General features: G+C 36.5%; 1 protein-coding gene across 6 annotated transcripts in view; it reads left to right on the forward strand.

Moving 5' to 3' along the window:
• wscd2 (WSC domain containing 2) overlaps positions 1–17,773 on the forward strand; it is a 53,168-nt gene that overhangs the window by 17,102 nt on the left and 18,293 nt on the right. For 2 of the 6 annotated variants that reach the window (XM_016556519.1, XM_016556521.1), the window contains 3 exons: positions 6,300–6,496; positions 8,350–8,464; positions 10,284–11,169. In XM_016556519.1, coding sequence (XP_016412005.1) covers positions 10,743–11,169 — 427 coding nt within the window. In that variant the 5' untranslated portion in view covers positions 6,300–6,496; positions 8,350–8,464; positions 10,284–10,742. The remainder of the gene's footprint in view (positions 1–6,299; positions 6,497–8,349; positions 8,465–10,283; positions 11,170–17,773) is intronic. The other 4 variants (XM_016556520.1, XM_016556523.1, XM_016556522.1 and 1 more) reach the window with 2 other exon arrangements.

The raw sequence follows: 17,773 nt of genomic DNA on the forward strand, positions 1-17,773 counted from the left end.
GTATTGATAAATTCCCTATGTAGCAGGTATGGGTGAGACATTAATATATATTAATATATATTATATATATATATATATATAAAAAATAATTTAATGACAAGACTAATAACAAGTCCTCCCCCTCTCCTCAGTGGACTGGTGTGGAATAATTTAGGACTTAGAATCGAACTGAATTAAACCTGAGATTTGTTTTTGTTGAGCCGAAGACATGCAGGATTACACTGGTGTTGCGCTGTGGATTGATCTGTTTCAAGGCAGAAGACCTTGGCTGTGATCTGGGGGTCTGTGTGGGTGGGTGTTTGACTGACATCATTCAGATAACAAAATCCTTCCTCTGGCCAGGCTCAAAAATAAAAATAATCACTGGCCTGTTGCCCCTCTCCCTCGCTGACTCAGACATGCAGAGGTCAGCATGTGGCAGATTGAAGTAGATGGGCATGCTTGTGGGTTTGTGTGTGGTGCTTTGATTTTGGAATACTGCTGTGTTCCAAGGGTTTTTGATTTCAGTCCAGATTTTGTAACTGCACCCAAGTGAGCTTTTAACAATGAAAAACCGAATACGGAAATTTGTGTTAATTATAAAAAAAGGGAAGTCACCAGGGTTGGGAAACAGCGTCCAGGAAGGGAAGGATCAGTGAAGCGTTTTTCCGGTTTGGCTATAGTATGGAAAAACAGACTGTTCCTCTTAAGTTAATTAATGACGCTGTTGACCAAAGGTGACGCAGGAAACGATGCCATAGCAAACTCTACTGTGAGTGTGTGCCTGACCACAATTGCTTGAGCTGACTTCAGCTAATCTCTTGATATGTTTGTTTAGAACATAGATTCAGCTCGCATCAATCTCCATAATAAAAACAATGTTTGTTCAAGGAGCTAAATGCATTTTATGACTGATATGAATAGCAGTAATAAGTCTGATAAAAATAACAGCCCTCAGGGCAGTTGTTATAAAAATGTTTAAGGCCAATCGATGCTTACGTGAGGCTTCATTGGATACAGTATATGTGGTTTAATGAGAACAACAGCAAAACATCTAATCAGTTCAATGACTTGAACCACTGCGCTGCTCATTATCCTGATTGGAGTAGCATGAGAGAGTTTCAGGTCAGTTATTTTGGAGATCCAGCTCTTACTTGGGTGCATAGCAATCATGCTATGGGTCAGATATTTCTAGATTTATTCACTAACTTTTCTGTCTGCAGTTGTCTAAGATGATGCCTACTTAGAAATATTTGAAAAGATCTTTCTGCAATCAAATATAGATTGCTAGGCCTTTTTGCCAGTTCACCTTGCATGACACATGCATTATCACAAACTGTAAATAAGCTATCATTTGTTTGGGGTAAATAAGGTTATTTAAAATGTTTTTTTTTATTTTTTATTAAAATGTAAGTCTTTCATTCTCACCAAGGCTGCAGTTATTTGATCAAAATACAACAGAAATAGTAAATTATTACAGAATATAATAACTGTGTTCTATTTTAATATTTTTAAGCCATTTTCTAGTCACTTTTGTTTTTTATTTTTCAGTAGGTCAATTTTGTCTTGTTTGTAGACATGGCAAAACTCTTTTAGTTATCCTTTAGAGTTTAAGCTATAAGTAGGAATGTGAATTCATGAGAAAAGCCCCCCCAAAAAATCACATGCATGTAGCCTCTGAACAGTTCGGTGAACTTTACGCACATTCTAATGCAAGATGCAGAACTTCAGCACTGAGGGCTGGTGAGGGGCATTGAGGACGAGCAAATGCACAGCTACTATGTAAATACAGAATATCGTGCAGAAAATCAGGGCTATTGTACAACATATATGTAAGGGGATTACTGTACTTTTAACCCATTTTTTGTTAGCTCCCTCTCTCCCTGTCCCTTCATCCTCCTGTTTCCCCACATGAATAAAAGCATGAGGATTGAGGGTAATGGACTATGTAATATTATAAAGATTACAATGAGGCACTTCTCTCCAATCCCTCGGTTTAAGCTTCACTATAAAATCCCAATGCTCTTATTGTGCTGGTCATAGAAGCAGTGCAGTCACTATTAGCTGATGTTATACATTGATTGATTGAAAATACTGCTCAGTGTCAGTGGAGAAAAGTAACAATTAGACATACAGTTCAGCAGATATTCTCTACCTTTGCGGTCTAATACATTTTAAATATATATTTGTCACCTTCTTTGTTCCAATTGGTATGTCTCATTTCCTACTAGGTGGCTATTTTTATGATGATTTTTATAATTAGCTATATCTAATTTCGTGCCGTGCATTTTAATGCCATGTTTTCATGACATGTATTTTTGTTTCTTTTGTCTTGAGCTTTATTTGTTTTTTCTGAATGCAGTTTAATGCAACAAAATGAACAGCAAAACAATTTTAGATTTTAACGTGTTTACTCGGATGTGGAATTGAGTTTACAGGGGTTTTTTCGAGTATTTTTACACTAGATTTTTAAGTCTGACAACATTGTTATGAAACCAGTTTTGTGAACTCAGGTCCACACCAGCAGTCTGTATACTTTAATGGGGAAAAAATTTAATGTTTATCCATTTATTTGCAGTCATACACATTTGTCAAGATCTGAAAGAGGTTGTCCTCAGCGCTCTGATAACCCACTTCTCTCACCTGCTACTCCCAGGAAAATGGCCTTAAAGGGATAGTTCACCCAAAAATGAAAATGTGATGTTTATCTGCTTACCCCCAGGGCATCCAAGATGTAGGTGATTTTGTTTCTTCAGTAGAACACAAATTATGATTTTTAAATCCAACCGTTGCAGTCTATCAGTCGTATAATACATGGCAATGGTAACAAAATCTATGAGAGTAAAAAAAACATGCACAGACAAATCCAAATTAAACCCGGCGGCTCGTGACGACACATTGATGTCCTAAGACACGAAACGATCGGTTTGTGCGAGAAACCGAACAGTATTTATATCATTTTTTACCTCTAATACAACACTATGTCCAACTTCCTTGAGCGCGCGCAGGCATCCGGTGCGTGAGGTGTGTACGCGCTCTGGCGTAGTTTACGTTAATGGGTGTGTTGATATCCAGCCGAAGAGCAATCAACCATAACTTCAGGCGAGCAGGCTCAGAAGTTGGGAATACGTGGAAAGTCAGCACTCCCGAATGAGTTCGCGCGAGAGAACGTAATCTTTTAGTTTTAAGTCGGTTTGAACAATCCGAATAAGTGCAAGTAAGTACCATTTTGATTAGCCGTCGTACCTACAATGACTGTGCATTGTGTAAACAATGAGTGACGTATACGCGCGAGAGATCACTTCCGGCGCTTGCGTAAACTACGCCAGAGCGCGTACACACCTCACGCATCGGATGCCGTGCGCGCGCCCAAAGATAGTTGGACATAGTGGTGTATTAGAGGTAAAATATGATATAAATACTGTTCGGTTTCTCGCACAAACCGATCGTTTCTTGTCTTAGGACATCAATGTGTCGTCACGAGCCGTAGGGTTTAATTTGGATTTGTCTGTGCATGTTTTTTTTTACTCTCATAGATTTTGTTACCATTGCCATGAATTATACGACTGGCAGACTGCAACGGTTGAAGTTAAAAATCATAATTTGTGTTCTACTGAAGAAACAAAGTCACCTACATCTTGGATGCCCTGGGGGTAAGCAGATAAACATCACATTTTCATTTTTGGGTGAACTATTCCTTTAAGTGGCGTGCAAACCCCAGTTGCAGGATCAAACGGAGGAGAGGAAATCCCTGCAGATTCTCACTGAGAAATTGTTATCTGGCTGCCAGATCGTTTGAGCAGGCACACCAGTAATTAATTGCAGTTAGGCAAAGAGCCAGTAAGCAGGCACATGCTAAGAGATCAGACATCCCTCTAATTAAAATGGCTGGCATGAAAACGACAGGGTAATGCAGGCTTTGTGTGTATTAAACAGGCTATAGCCAAAGAGAAGGCATCCAGTCAAGAGATATGATGTAAGTGCAGTGCATGAGTGTAGACTGGGATATGGGCGGAAGGATATGTTCCTAACAGACTAGTTAATAGTCCTTTCCAGTACATTTCTGTGACATATTTTGCAGGTTATTTTCTGTGCGCTTTTCTGAAACGGAAGTCCACAGTGTGGGGAAATTAACAGCTGAAAACTTTACATTTGCCCTGTTGATCTTGACTACAGTGTGTCTGACTCCAAATAACTAATCAATCTTTCCTCAATAAGTAAAATATGGTCTGACGTGTCGAAATGTGACAGGAAAGCAGAGTTTAAATACACACAAGGCGATATTAAGTAGATCACTTGGGCATTCATGGCAAATGTAAGTGGTAGTCAGAGTTTGACACATGCTGGTATATGGCAAGATGCCTGCGGGCCGGTAGATTCTAATGTAAACATCATTACAGTGTCTGTGGAATTCTGCCTTTAATCCTGAAGCAAAAGCCATAACCGCTGAACAGAGTGTAGAAACAAAGAAAACATAAGGAGGCAGAGCGAGAGCAAGGCTGAGAGAAGGGCCCTTGTGGTTCTGGGGTCACGACACTTTAATGGGGAAATGCTGATGCTGTCATTTTTAACACACTACATGAGGTCCCGTCTGAACTCTTGGCAGGGATTGAGGAATGTCTGCTTTTTACTCAGCTAAAGTCAATTTCATGTGCTGTGAATAATTTTAACCTCTACTACAACAAAAACCTAAAAACTAAATTACCATTTTTGTCAGGAAGAAGTAGGGCTGGGCGATATGGCCAAAAGAATTATCACGATAAATTTCAAATCTTTATTTCTTTCAAGTTTAAAGGCAGATTTTTGATCCTGAGTAAAGGTTGTAGAAACCAGATCATTAATTTTGGTTTTAAACTACTCCTTATGGTCAGAACATGACAAAAACTTAATAAATATCTTAATAGAAAAATTCATTTCGTAGTTTCTGCATGTTCTAACGAGTGATATTCTTTCAAATCATGAAACAGGTTTGTGTTGCTTGATTTTGATGAAACATATCTTCAGCACAGTTTGCAGTGCAGGCTGCAATATTAATATTACAAAAATGATAAATGTAACAGTATTTTTTGTCTCTTAGAAATGCACATTTGACAGTAGCTTGAGATAGGATGCAGATGTAAATTGAAGTTCGTTATCAAAAACGGTAACATCTGTAAAAATGATACAACCTAATTTTTATATGGTGAAATGTAATTATTCTGACTGTTTGATAACCACAGTTAAAAATGCACACATAACACCTCTATACCACTGTAAAAATGTAACTATATGGTTTCTAGGTATTTGTATGAAAAACAGTAGTCTAATTACACTTCTTTCGTTATATTCCATTACTCCTTTAATACATTTAATACATGTCTACATTAATAATATAATAAAATTCTATATGAATATTCTGCATTTTTGCCACAATACCACGGTGCAGTTAGTGTTACTACAGTAAATCTATGGTAAATGACGGCGATTTGTAGATTGAAAAGCATTCTGACTGTATCATTGTTTCTCCTGTTTGTCAGCGCTGTTTCATCTGCCTTTAAACTAGTTTAGATCAGCGAGTCATGTGTGTGCTTCGCTGAATTCAAGCAGTGGTAACTTTAAGACACAATGCATGGATCCAACATAATACACATCTGATTTCTTTCTCAACTCTTTACGTTCACTTAAGACTTAAGTAGACGCAAAAGAGAACTCCATTTGGGGCTCGCACGCGTCTGAGACACGGCATTGTACTGACTTTTGTCTTCATGCACTTGAGTGTTTTGAAATAGGCAAGGCTTAAAAACACATGCAAATGCTAAACTTGTCACAAAGCAGCGGTGGCCTGATCGGGCCAGTGACAAATCCATCAACTGTCCCAAGTGTCTTTCAATCTGGCCTCAGGCCATCAGGCAGTTCTTGTTGTCGAGAGCACATGCGTCCATTCATGTCAATGTAATAGCCTATTAAACTTAATATTAAAATAGCTAATTAAAGGAAAATAAAATGCAAACCAAAATAAGTGTCCATTTATTAGCTCCGCCCCTTTACTGTAACTAGTACAGACCCACATCTCTTGGCATCTTGTTGAAAACCATCGGAATGCTTTGCAGAATCATAATTGTGGCCAAACCAAAATCACATATGGAGAAAATCACTTACATCATTTATGATGAGAAACATTTGCTTTCCTGAAACAGACACATTGTTGTTGCTTTATTATCAAAATTTTGTTTCACTCGAGAAAATGTTTCTTTAATTTACTGTGAATGTTTGTCTTTGTGATTTTGGGGTGATTGATGCACAAAATAGACTATAGTTTTTTTGTTGTTGTTTTTTTTCAGATATATTTCAACAGTTCAGCATGTGAAAACAAACCTCAACACAAGTTCTTATCGTGTGAACCGTATGGGTGGAGAGTGACCTCAGAGCCTCTATTATTTCTGTTGCTCAATCAGCCAGATGGGAAAACAAGGGAATTCTGACGCTACACTTGTTGCCAGTGCTTGAATCCAAAAAGTGAAGGAATTTAAACTTACAGGTCTGAAATTGTTCCTTTATGTTTAAAATCAGTGTTTTATCAGAGTAACTAAAAATAATGATGACACTAACTTTTTTCAGTAGTTCAGCGGTTTTCAAAACCATAGTTTTTTCCTGCTTCAAGCTGCTAGTTCTGTCATTGCTGTCTTACATCACATTGTTTGCATTTATTTATTTTTTTGCATGAAATGAATCGATAATCCAGCAATATACTCCACTTTGAAAATCTCCACTTTGTCTCTTATACCTTGGAAATTCCGATTAATTATCATTAATTAGTTCATTCAGAACTTCCAAACTTACTTCGGATTCTTCACTAAAGAACTCGTCCACAAGTTTAAGGTCATAATTTTTTTGTTTTGTTTTTTAAGGCATACTGTTACCAAGGCTGCATTTATTTGAATTTGAAATATTATTAAAATGTACGATAACAATTTTTAACTATTTGAATACATTTTAAAATGGAATTTATTTCTGTGATGCCAACTCTGAATTTTCAGTGGCAATTACTCCAGTCTTCAGTGTCACATGATCCCTAGAAATCATTCTAAAATGCTGATTTGCTACTCAAGAAACATTTTTCTGTAAAAAAAAAAAAAAAAGTTTTGCTGCTTAATTTTTTATGGAAGCTGTGATGCATTTTTAAGGATTCTTTCATGAATTAAAATTTCAGAACAATATTTATTTCAAGTAGATATAAAGGATGGAGATTTCCCTAACACCATCCACCATCGCTGGCTTGGTGACATATAGAGTGCATTATATATATAAGTAGACTTAAAGTTGAAGGTGTACAGACTGTATGCGACAGTGACAGCATGGGTGGTCCCACAGGAGTGATGGTATTTTGTATTTACAATGGGGCATGTGCAGGAAGGGTCTGTAATGCACTGTAGCTCTGTGAGTGCTGATGCGCAGTGGCTTGGCTTGCCTCCTCTAGCAGTAATGAAGTGTGTATTTATGGAAAAGCCTGTGGACTGCAACCTGAGGTCATGGCCCTTAACTCAATCAACCAAGATTAATTCTGAAGCAGCCATGTCAGGGAGACGCTGTGTGTTTCTAGGTGAAAGCAAAAGCACTTTATTTGGTTTATCATTTGCCACTGATGATTCAAACGCGAGTTTTGGTGCAGTGTGGATTAACGTTAGCACTTGTTGTTTGTCATTTCTCTGATCACAAATGCAGACAGGGATTTATGTTTACGCGGCACGATGCAACGCAACGCAACGCGTAAAAAGACAGTATAAGTCATTATAAAATAATGATCTTTAAAAAAGCATAATATGACCCCTTTAATATAAAAGATTAAATATGAACATGTTTAATTAATGTTTGACAGAAAATCAAGTATTTTTACAATATTTTTTGCATTATAATGTACCGTAAAACCAAACTTTTTGTGAAGCGTGAAAGGTGTGCTTGACTTTCTTTTCAAATAAAATAAATGGAACTTGTTTTGATATTTTCCTACCTAATGCATTACATTTAACTGTGACTTTTTGGAGCCACAGTACTTTATATCACAGTAATGCTTTTGATTTTTGGTCTAGTAGTTTTTTTATTGGTGTCTTTATTTTAAATGATCTGCAGTCTTGAATGCTTCTTTACTATGTCACACCAACAGACGCCCATATGTCTCTAAGCAGTTTGTGCGTTTTACCACAAAAAACACATTTGCACACACATACACATTTACAAGGCCTGGGTCTACAGAGTAAAAAAACATGCTCCTAAGGCAAATAAAAAATGAAGTATAAAGAGCCTACACTAAGTGAAATCCTTGACAAGTTGGTGTGCAACATGAATTTAAATTAATTTTCCCTCTCTTTCCCTCCTCTTCTCCCCTCTGTATAGGAACTGAGCTATATCGGCTCTGAATGAAGTCTGTGTGCTGCTGGTTTAGAATGTTGTCACGATAACATCAGCCTGACTCCGCTCTGACTTCGGCAGGTGGGAGCCCAGGGGTCAGGTAACGGTGTCACTGGGTCGTTTTAAGCCCAAACACACACACACACATACTCTCACATGCACGCTCACGCTAAGCCTGTAGCGGGATGTTTGCTACGGAAAATTCCGTTACCCTCGGAAGGAGGCTGATTATGACTGCTTGTTTAAACACCATGCCTGAATGTTTTTGCTCACTTTGGACAGTGGGGTCTTTAGACTCCTTCCATCCTGCCATCCTTCACTGCAAAAATCAGTTGTAATGAGGATTTTTGTTGAGTAAAAATATCTTAGCATATCTAAAACTAAATAATTTACTCAAGACTTGTTTTCTGACAACATGTGTGACCCTGGACCACAAAACCAGTCATAAGTGTCAATTTGTAATAAGCTTTCCATTGGTGTATGGTTTGTTAGGATAGGACAATATTTGGCTGAGATACAACTATTTGAAAATCTAGAATCTGAGGGTGCAAAAAAATCTAAATATTGAGAAAATCGCTTTTAAAGCTGTCCAAATGAAGTTCTTAGCAATGCATATTACTAATCAAAAATTAAGATTTCATTTATTTACGGTAGGAAATTTACAAAATATCTTCATGGAACATGATCTTTACTTAATATCCTAATGATTTTTGGCATAAAAGAAAAATCATTTTGACCCATACAATGTATTTTGGGCTATTGCTACAAATATACCCCAGCGACTTAAGATTGCTTTTGTGCTCCAGGGTCACATATGCTAAATGAAGTTGAATACTTTTATTATTATTATTTATATTTTTAAGAACAAACCTGATTATGTTTTGATTTAAAATAAATGTATGCAAAAAGGTTTTCAACTGGATTTAGAAAATAATCATATTCAAGATATATTCTCTGAATACATGTCTTAATATCAGTTTGTTCCTGAAGTAAATTTTCAAGTTTTCAATTTTTAATACAAGATTCTTTTGCTCAAAGATATTTACAAAAATCACGAATGTGCACATTAGGTCTTGTTTTTAAATCTTAATTTCTTGTTTTTAGGATGAACCTTAATACATTTTGTACATTTCTCTAAAACGTTGTCATTTTCCTTCTCAGATAAATGCATATTGTTTTAAGGATGTTGGGATGTTTTTAATAGGGTTTGAAAAATAGACTTCAAGGTTTATTCTTTGAAAATTAGTCTTAATGTCTTTGAAGAATGCTTAGATATTTTTACTGGAAAGTTAGATAAAAATACTAATTAAGAAAATTATTTTTGCAGTGATCTGGAAGCCAGTCTTGTCTGATTGTCGAAATACAGTACTGTTTTTTTGCTATGCTAAGAAGTAAGATTGGTCATTTTTTGGTCATTTTATTCTTTGAGGCAAATTAATGAGTTTTTGGCACTGTGTATCTCTAAGTGATGTAATATTTGTTACGAGAAAATAAGAGATCAACAAAAGAACAAATCCATTTTAAATGACACTTTTAACATCTTAAAGATATTCATTAAGGACATTTTAATTATAAATAGGAGTCTTGTCTTTTGGAGATATCTGTGAAATGCCAAAAGTCCTCAAGCGAAATGACTTGTCATGTGACATGTGACCAGCCTCTGTCTTCTTCAGTGTAGCTGTTGCGTAATTTCTACAGGCCTATATTGGCATATTTCTGCTTTCTGCAGTACCAGTTACTCAAAAGTATCTTGCTTCTGTGTTTGATGGTTTAGGTGTTCATGAATAATGCTTCTGCAGTCTGTTATTGAATTTTAACTCTATACCCTTAATCGCTTTCAGATAAAGTGTTTTTCTTTGCACAGAGACCTCATCAGTATTTACCTCTTGTTTCAGTATCTGTCGTTTTGTGTTTTTCAGTCTGTGAGTGAGGGCTGAGTCAGGAGTGAATCAGCGCTGCTTTTGATTGACGGACAGCTCGGTGGGAAACAAGGCCTCGGGAGAGCGAGAGTCCGATAACAGGAGTGAAAGCGTCGCAACGGCAGTATCATCTTTCAGTCTTTACTGCCACTCGTCTTTCACAACATGGCCTCTACGGTAGCACCGCTCTCCTCTGTCGCTGCCTCTTTGGGGACGTAGAAAGACACGGGACACACGGACATATTCTTACATACTGCTGCAGAGGAAAGCTGGGGAAGTGTCTTCAGACTTTAAGGTCCTTAATAGATAAACAAACTGTGTTAAACGTCAGTACCATCACAACTACTGTTTCCTGGTTTGGGAATCGTCTTAGTGTTTCAAAGGGACTCATAGTACCATGAGCGTTTTAGGAAGGTGCGTTCTCTGATTTTATATGTTCCTGTGTGACATCGAAGGCCAATGCGTGTGGCTCGAGAGCCCATCATGGCCAGGCCGCTGCTGAAGATCCACCGCTATTTCCGGCGTAAACCGATACGCTTTTTCTCTTTCATCCTCCTCTACCTCACCGCTGGCAGTCTTGTTTTCCTCCACTCCGGCTTCTCCAGCGATACTTCCACTACTGGAGCTTCTGGAAGCGGCCGTGACCCACTTATATCTGAAGGTGGGGGCGGCACAGGTGCTGGGAGCTCTACCTCTGATGCTCTCGGGCTCCTAGGAAGAGTGTTTAAGGAAACACGGAGAGCCCCCCGGAGATTTAGACCACCGTGGATGAAGGAAAATGGGGCACAGGATGCACCGGAGTGGGCCAGAAGAGGAGTCGATCGTACCAGCAGCTGGAGCCATGGAGCCAAAGGAAGAACCACCAAAGAGATGGACGATGGGAGAGGTAGGAACAGTTCCATTAATCATGTCACCATGAATTAACATCTGTTTTAACTTCTGTCATAAACATCTTCTTGGCTAGTTATAGTCATAGAAGATGTTCTGATATTAACCAAAATTGAAGAATGTATGGCAAGACTATTGGCCAAACCATTCGCCTAAAATGGAATGAATTTTCATTCTAGGCCAACCTGATTAATACTACACTGCAAAAAAAATCTTTTTCTTGATCATTATTTTTGTCTTGTTTTCAGTAAAATTATCACAATATCTTAACCAAGATACATTAATTTGAGGAGGAAAAAAAATACATTTCAAGAAATCTACCAAATTTATTAAGGTTTGTGCTGAAAGCAGTAAAACAAATTGACATGTTATTGTTCTAAACATTAACCTCACAAAAATTTTTAGATTTCTATAAAACAAGACTTCAAATCTTATGTCAATTTGTAAAAAAACTAACAAAAAAAAAAAACAGGAAAATATTTTTAATGTATATTGTGTAAAGGGTGTTTTGATGTTCATACTTGACATGACAAAATACTGATTTTTTTTAAAATTTATTTTTATTTTTTTAACCAGCATAGACAAACCATTTTGCTAATTTTGCTGATGAAGCTAGTTGACTAGAACAGTCTCTCTAATTAAGCTGATTGACCAAGGAGGTCTTTCTGGCTAAGCATTTAAAACACTGCTGTCAGTCTTTAACTTTTCATCTTGATATACACAGAGGATTTTCCTTATTTAATAGAATACCTTACATGTTCTCACACAGACATGGCACATGCGATTATGTGTGTTAAAAAAATAAATTATTAAAGGGTTAGTTCACCCAAAAATGAAAATTAGCCCGTAAATTACTCACCCTCAAGTCATCCTAGGTGTATATGACTTTCTTCTTTCAGACGAATCCAGTCGGAGTTATATAAAAAATGGTCTTTGATCTTTCTTTCTGTTTCATAGCACTCAGCGGGGATTTCGATATAATCCAAGAGGAGACTGGTTTTTCTTTGCTAAAGTAAGGAAACTTTGCTTCCTTTGCTCCTGTAAACAAACGTTGGTTTTTTCACGAGACTCACCGGCGCATGCGCAGCACTGACCTCATACGTCATCCGCCCAGAACTGCTTCCAGTGTACAACACTGAGCGCAAGCTACATTAAAGTGATTATTATGTTTTGAATATGGATATTTTTCTTACAAAAACGCATCGATGGAGCCATGTGTGCATCCCCCCGGAGCCGTGTGAGACACTTTTTTTTATGGATGGGCGCATTTTATTTAACTGCTTTTAGACTGATGCATGTAACACCCGCTGAGTGGCATTAAACAGCTTGAAAGATCAAAGACAATTTTTAATATAACTCCGACTGGATTCGTCTGAAAGAAGAAAGTCATATACACCTAGGATGACTTGAGGGTGAGTAATTTATGGACTAATTTTCATTTTTGGGTGAACTAACCCTTTAATATTGCACTTCTGTCATAAAACCATAAAGCACAGTTCTCCTCTTTGCATGATTGCAACCTCAGACACAGTGGAGAAAGAGTCATAATTTAGTGTATTAAAGCAGGAACACTATGAGTGCGTTCCAATCGCCAAATAGTATCCTGACTTTACAGGGAAAACCAGGCATCCTAGGTGAGACTCCATATATGCCATATACAGTGGGTACGGAAAGTATTCAGACCCCCTTAAATTTTTCACTCTTTGTTATCCGTACCCACTGTATGTTTAATTTGACTGGGTTTAATTTGGATTTAATTTGAAGTAGAGAGTAACAATTACCCAATAGTCATTGCATATATATATTTATATATAAAGCGTAAATTTATAACATCCTATATTGTATTTTTAGAATTCTGTACATTTACATGATATCATCATATTCAAAGGTAATCTGTGTGACTCAAGTGCTGCAGGGCATCGCAAATGAGCTCATTTTTGTCAGATGAAGTGCTCAGGGTGTTGTGAGTAGTGAACACTGTGTGTGCAATGTGAAGCACAATGCGGATCAATGTTGATTGAGCCTTTAAGATCAGAAGAGAGTGAATCAGCAGGTCAGTGGTCAGTTGTCGCACACAGTCATCATGTTATGAAGGTTGTGGTTGAAGCTCAGTGGAGTATGGCGAAGCGCCTGTGTCTTTAAAGCTTTAAACTGGAGGAATGAAATGCCCTTTTGGTGATTGTTGAAGTAAATAATGTGTGTGTGTGTTTCTAATGGTTGTAGAGTAGCACATTTGTTGTTGTTAGTTCATAGCCTTCGGTTGATGTTTCATAACTCCTAAATAGGCCTATCTTGTTGCTGAGCAGCAGGCACAAATATTAAAATCTTAAAATCAGGTAATGTATGATATTTTATAATGTATATTTTTTTAATTATCAGAATAAGTAGTATAGAAAAAAAATACCTTTGATGCTTTAAATGAAACCTCGTTTGAATGATCACAGTGAGAGCATTTATGGGTTAGTTATGGGTAAGTCTTGTGGAGTTGGAAAAATCGGACTTTCTCAAATCCCCAATATTCCTGTACATAAACGTAAAGTCAGTTTATTAATCTTTGAAATAAAAGCTTCTGTGAGGTGATGCCATTAAATATACATGATGTGACCTGCATCATATTTGGTCCTCTATGAAAGCGTGTTTGAGGGTGTTTGCTGAAGGGCTTGGATGTTAAAAGGCTGAAAAATGCCAATTTTCATCATCGCTATATATTTTTGTGACTGCTTGTCAAACAGCTGAGACGTCATGTATCACATTTGAATGAAAAATCAATATTGTCATTCCTAAAGGTCCGTTCACACCAATTAATTAACAAAAACCATAACGATAACTAATGTTTTTGAAAGAAGTCTCACTGAGGCTGCATTTATTTGATAAAAAATACAGTAAAAATTGTAATATTGTGGTTTTTTATTTAAACAGTTGTGCTGCTTAATATTTTGGGGAAACCGTGATGCATTTTATTTCAGGATTCTTTGAGAATAGAAATTTCAAAAGAACAGCTTTTATTTGAATTTTTTTTAAATTTTAGAATATTATTAATGTCTTTAGTCACTTTACAGTCAATTTATTGTCCTTACTGAATATAAATATTAATTTGAAAGTATTTCAAATTTAAACAGTAGTGTATATTAGTGTCCACACCAATGTTTATTTTTTTAATGTGAGCTTCAGTCATGTTCTGTGAACAATTGCTCTGTGTGCTTTAAAGTATGAAGGAGTTTGATTGACTGTCAATGTTTTTATCATTCATCAACTGGAAGAATCACTCTGAAAGTGATTGCAACAATATTGTTCCTCTGTTGTGGTGTGGATGCAGCAGTTCTCTTAAAATTAGAGATTTTTAAAAATTAAGCATTAGCGTTAGTTCTGGCAGGTCACGTGAGTCAAGCTTGCATCAGCTGATACTCAGCTGATCACATCTACCTATCCTATTCCCTATACGACACCTATCCTATTCCTATATAAGCTCTATTCAGTATTATTCAGCAGCTTTTCAGATTCAGCAGCTTTTCAGCTTGCTCAGGAGCAAATTACCCTCCTCCATCCCCAGCTCCTCCTTTCGCCACAGTCAGGACTTGGCTTTCTGATATTCCTTGCTAATCAGACTCCTTTATCTTGAATAATGTGTTACACTTAAATATCATTAAGTACAATGATATCTGATAATGATATCTGCCTTGTTCTGTTCTGTTAACCCTAGGGGGGTTATTATTGTTGCTCTCCCTGCTCATTCATGACAGGCTGCATGGATGGGCAGGGAGTTTTTTGCCCAGAACAGAACCATACCGCCAAACCAAACTTTATGCTAAGTATCTATCATTTTGACGATAGTGGTCCTGACAGAACTTTAGTTATTGTTTTTGGTGTGGCCTTTATTCATAGACTTTGCATTTCTTCCTTGAGTAAAGAACCTGAAACTTTAGTCACTTGGTTTACAGGATGCATTCTGCAGCAGCGCAAGTTACTTCTATTACAGTGAACTTTAAACAACAAGAAACAGCTTGATAGAATTGCCCATGTGGGCCCCTGCAAAATTAAAGCATTTTTCTCTGTGAAAGATGGACTGCATCTGGAAAAGTCTCTAGTGCCCTATGCTAACTCACTATAGTTCACACAGTAACCCACAAACAGGCAAAAGAAAGCCAATTAATGGATTGTTCAAGTCTTGGGTCATTACCTTTATCCATAGTGAGGTTTCAACAGATGGTTCTCAAGAGTAACCCTCAGGGCATTTTAAAAGTAGTTTTAATGCATTAGTTATGCCTTGTAATGCACTGTACAATCTCATGAATAATTGTAGTACATTATAACACTTATCAATCCATTGTTACACTATGCATTTTTAATTCAGTTACAATTATTTACGACAAGATATAATGTATTGCAATGCACATTATGAATAATTCTAATGCCATTATACCCTTTAATAACCCTTTATGGTGCATTATACATAAAGGCTTTAAGTAAAGTGTTACCAAACACTTTAATAATAGACACTCTAATAAAATGAATAAATATTATTATGATAATGGACAAATATCAGACACATAAGCAAAGAAAAAGACCTATCCTTTTTACATTACAGGAAATATTAAAGGTTAATATGCAAAGTTGTAGCCTGCTGGTTAACTAAATCAAATATAAGCCTGATTCGGACGGTAATTGTTTCTCATGGGGATGTAAGCGATTTTGAACATTTACAGGGGTTAGTCGTGATTTTATTGCCGTCTGAGTCCAGAATCCTGGTGTTTTTCTCCCTGGCCCAACTTTTCTCATTTTGGCAAACACCAAGGTCGTGTGGTAATTCAATTTTTTTTAATAAGAAAAAATCAATGCGAAATTCAATATATAAATCCTTTCAACCACTGTATTATATGTGACCCTGGAACACAAAACCGAAGTCGCTGGGGTATATTTGTAGCAATAGCCAAAAAATACATTGTATGGGTCAAAATTAACGATTTTTCTTTTATGCCAATAATCATTAGGATATCAAGTAAAGGTCATGTTCCATGAAGATATTTTGTCAATTTCCTACCGTAAATATATCAAAACTTCATTTTTGATTAGTAATATGCATTTCTAAGAATTTCATTTGGACAACTTTAAAGGCGATTTTCTCAAATTTAGATTTTTTTGCACCCTCAGATTCCAGATTTTCAAATAGTTGTATCTCAGTCAAATATTGTCCCATCCTAACAAACCATACATCAATGGAAAGCTTATTTATTCAGCGTTCAGATGATGCATAAATCTGAATTTTGAAAAATTTACACTTAAGTCTGGTTTTGTGGTCCAGGGTCACATATAGGCCTATAATTACATGCATAAAAATATAAACCAAGCAGCTTTATGTTTACCTTATATTAAATAAGAGGTTGCATTAATTTATTTATTAACATGAATGTATTCTTAATTATTATTCCAAGAATGTGACATTTTATTTACAGCAGACAATCAGAAATCACATTTACAGCAGAAAAATGTGACTGGCCATATAAGCAGCGTGTTCCCGGTTCGTAGGATCACAGAATTCGTTTCTCCGCTGTGAATAAATCATCCATGAGTTTTATCACTGAGGTGCCATATAACTTTATTTTTACAGAAATCCAGAACAAGAAACAATTACCATCTGAAGAGGGCTATAGAAGCCAATTTTATAATGATTTTTTCTTAAAATTAATTTCATAATTGTATGCAATTTTGTGATATTGAGATTCATTTACATGTTATGTGAAGCTATTATAATTCATCCCTGCTCCCCTCTTGATTATATTTCATATGTCCAGAGCAAAGAGTGAGTACAGCGGAGCATCATTATCTCTGTAGTCGTGCTGCTAGTGAGAGTTTCATCTGTGCACTTAGCTGCTTCACAGAATGGCAATCCAGTGAGTGAATGAGTGAATGAATAGAGCTTGACTTGTAGATAAAGCAGATTACCGAGCTTGCCCTCTGTGCCTGGAATACGATTAGCTCGCAGCTCGTGATCCTGCTCGCTGCTTTTTAGACAATTGCAATTACTGTAATGTTGAACTGGTTAGTGTGTGTATGTGACAGAACCATCCCATCTCAGCTATTAGAAAATACATGAAATCCTAATGGGGTACGATGAGATTACAGAGGAAGAACGGATGTCAAGCAACAGGGCATTTTGGGTCATTTTTGTGTATGTATGTCACAAACGTTGAGATTGATGAAGCAAAAGGTGCAACAGACTGTGAATGTTTGTCCCAGAACAATGTGACTGTATCCAAACTGTAGATGTTTTATAATGAATTATGTCACAGGCTGTTTACATATGAAATGGCGTTCTCTGTATGGTAGCTACCAATCACAATATGTGTTGCCAGACTGTTAGCACTTGTTATAATTCAACGGAATATTCCGGGTTCTATACAAATTAAGCTCTTTACAAAAGAATGTTGATTATCACATTTTATTGCCTATACATATTGTTTGCATAATGCAGTTACAATGGAAATCGATGGGGAAAAAGCATTGCACCTGAATAAATATTAAAATACACACAAATTATAGTTAATTTATTATATCATTTATTTATTTATTAAATAAAATTTTTATTTATTAATTTATTATATTTG

Source organism: Sinocyclocheilus rhinocerous, unplaced genomic scaffold, assembly GCF_001515625.1.
Source record: "Sinocyclocheilus rhinocerous isolate Xijiao unplaced genomic scaffold, SAMN03320098_v1.1 scaffold2844, whole genome shotgun sequence".
Taxonomy (NCBI): Eukaryota; Metazoa; Chordata; class Actinopteri; order Cypriniformes; family Cyprinidae; genus Sinocyclocheilus; species Sinocyclocheilus rhinocerous.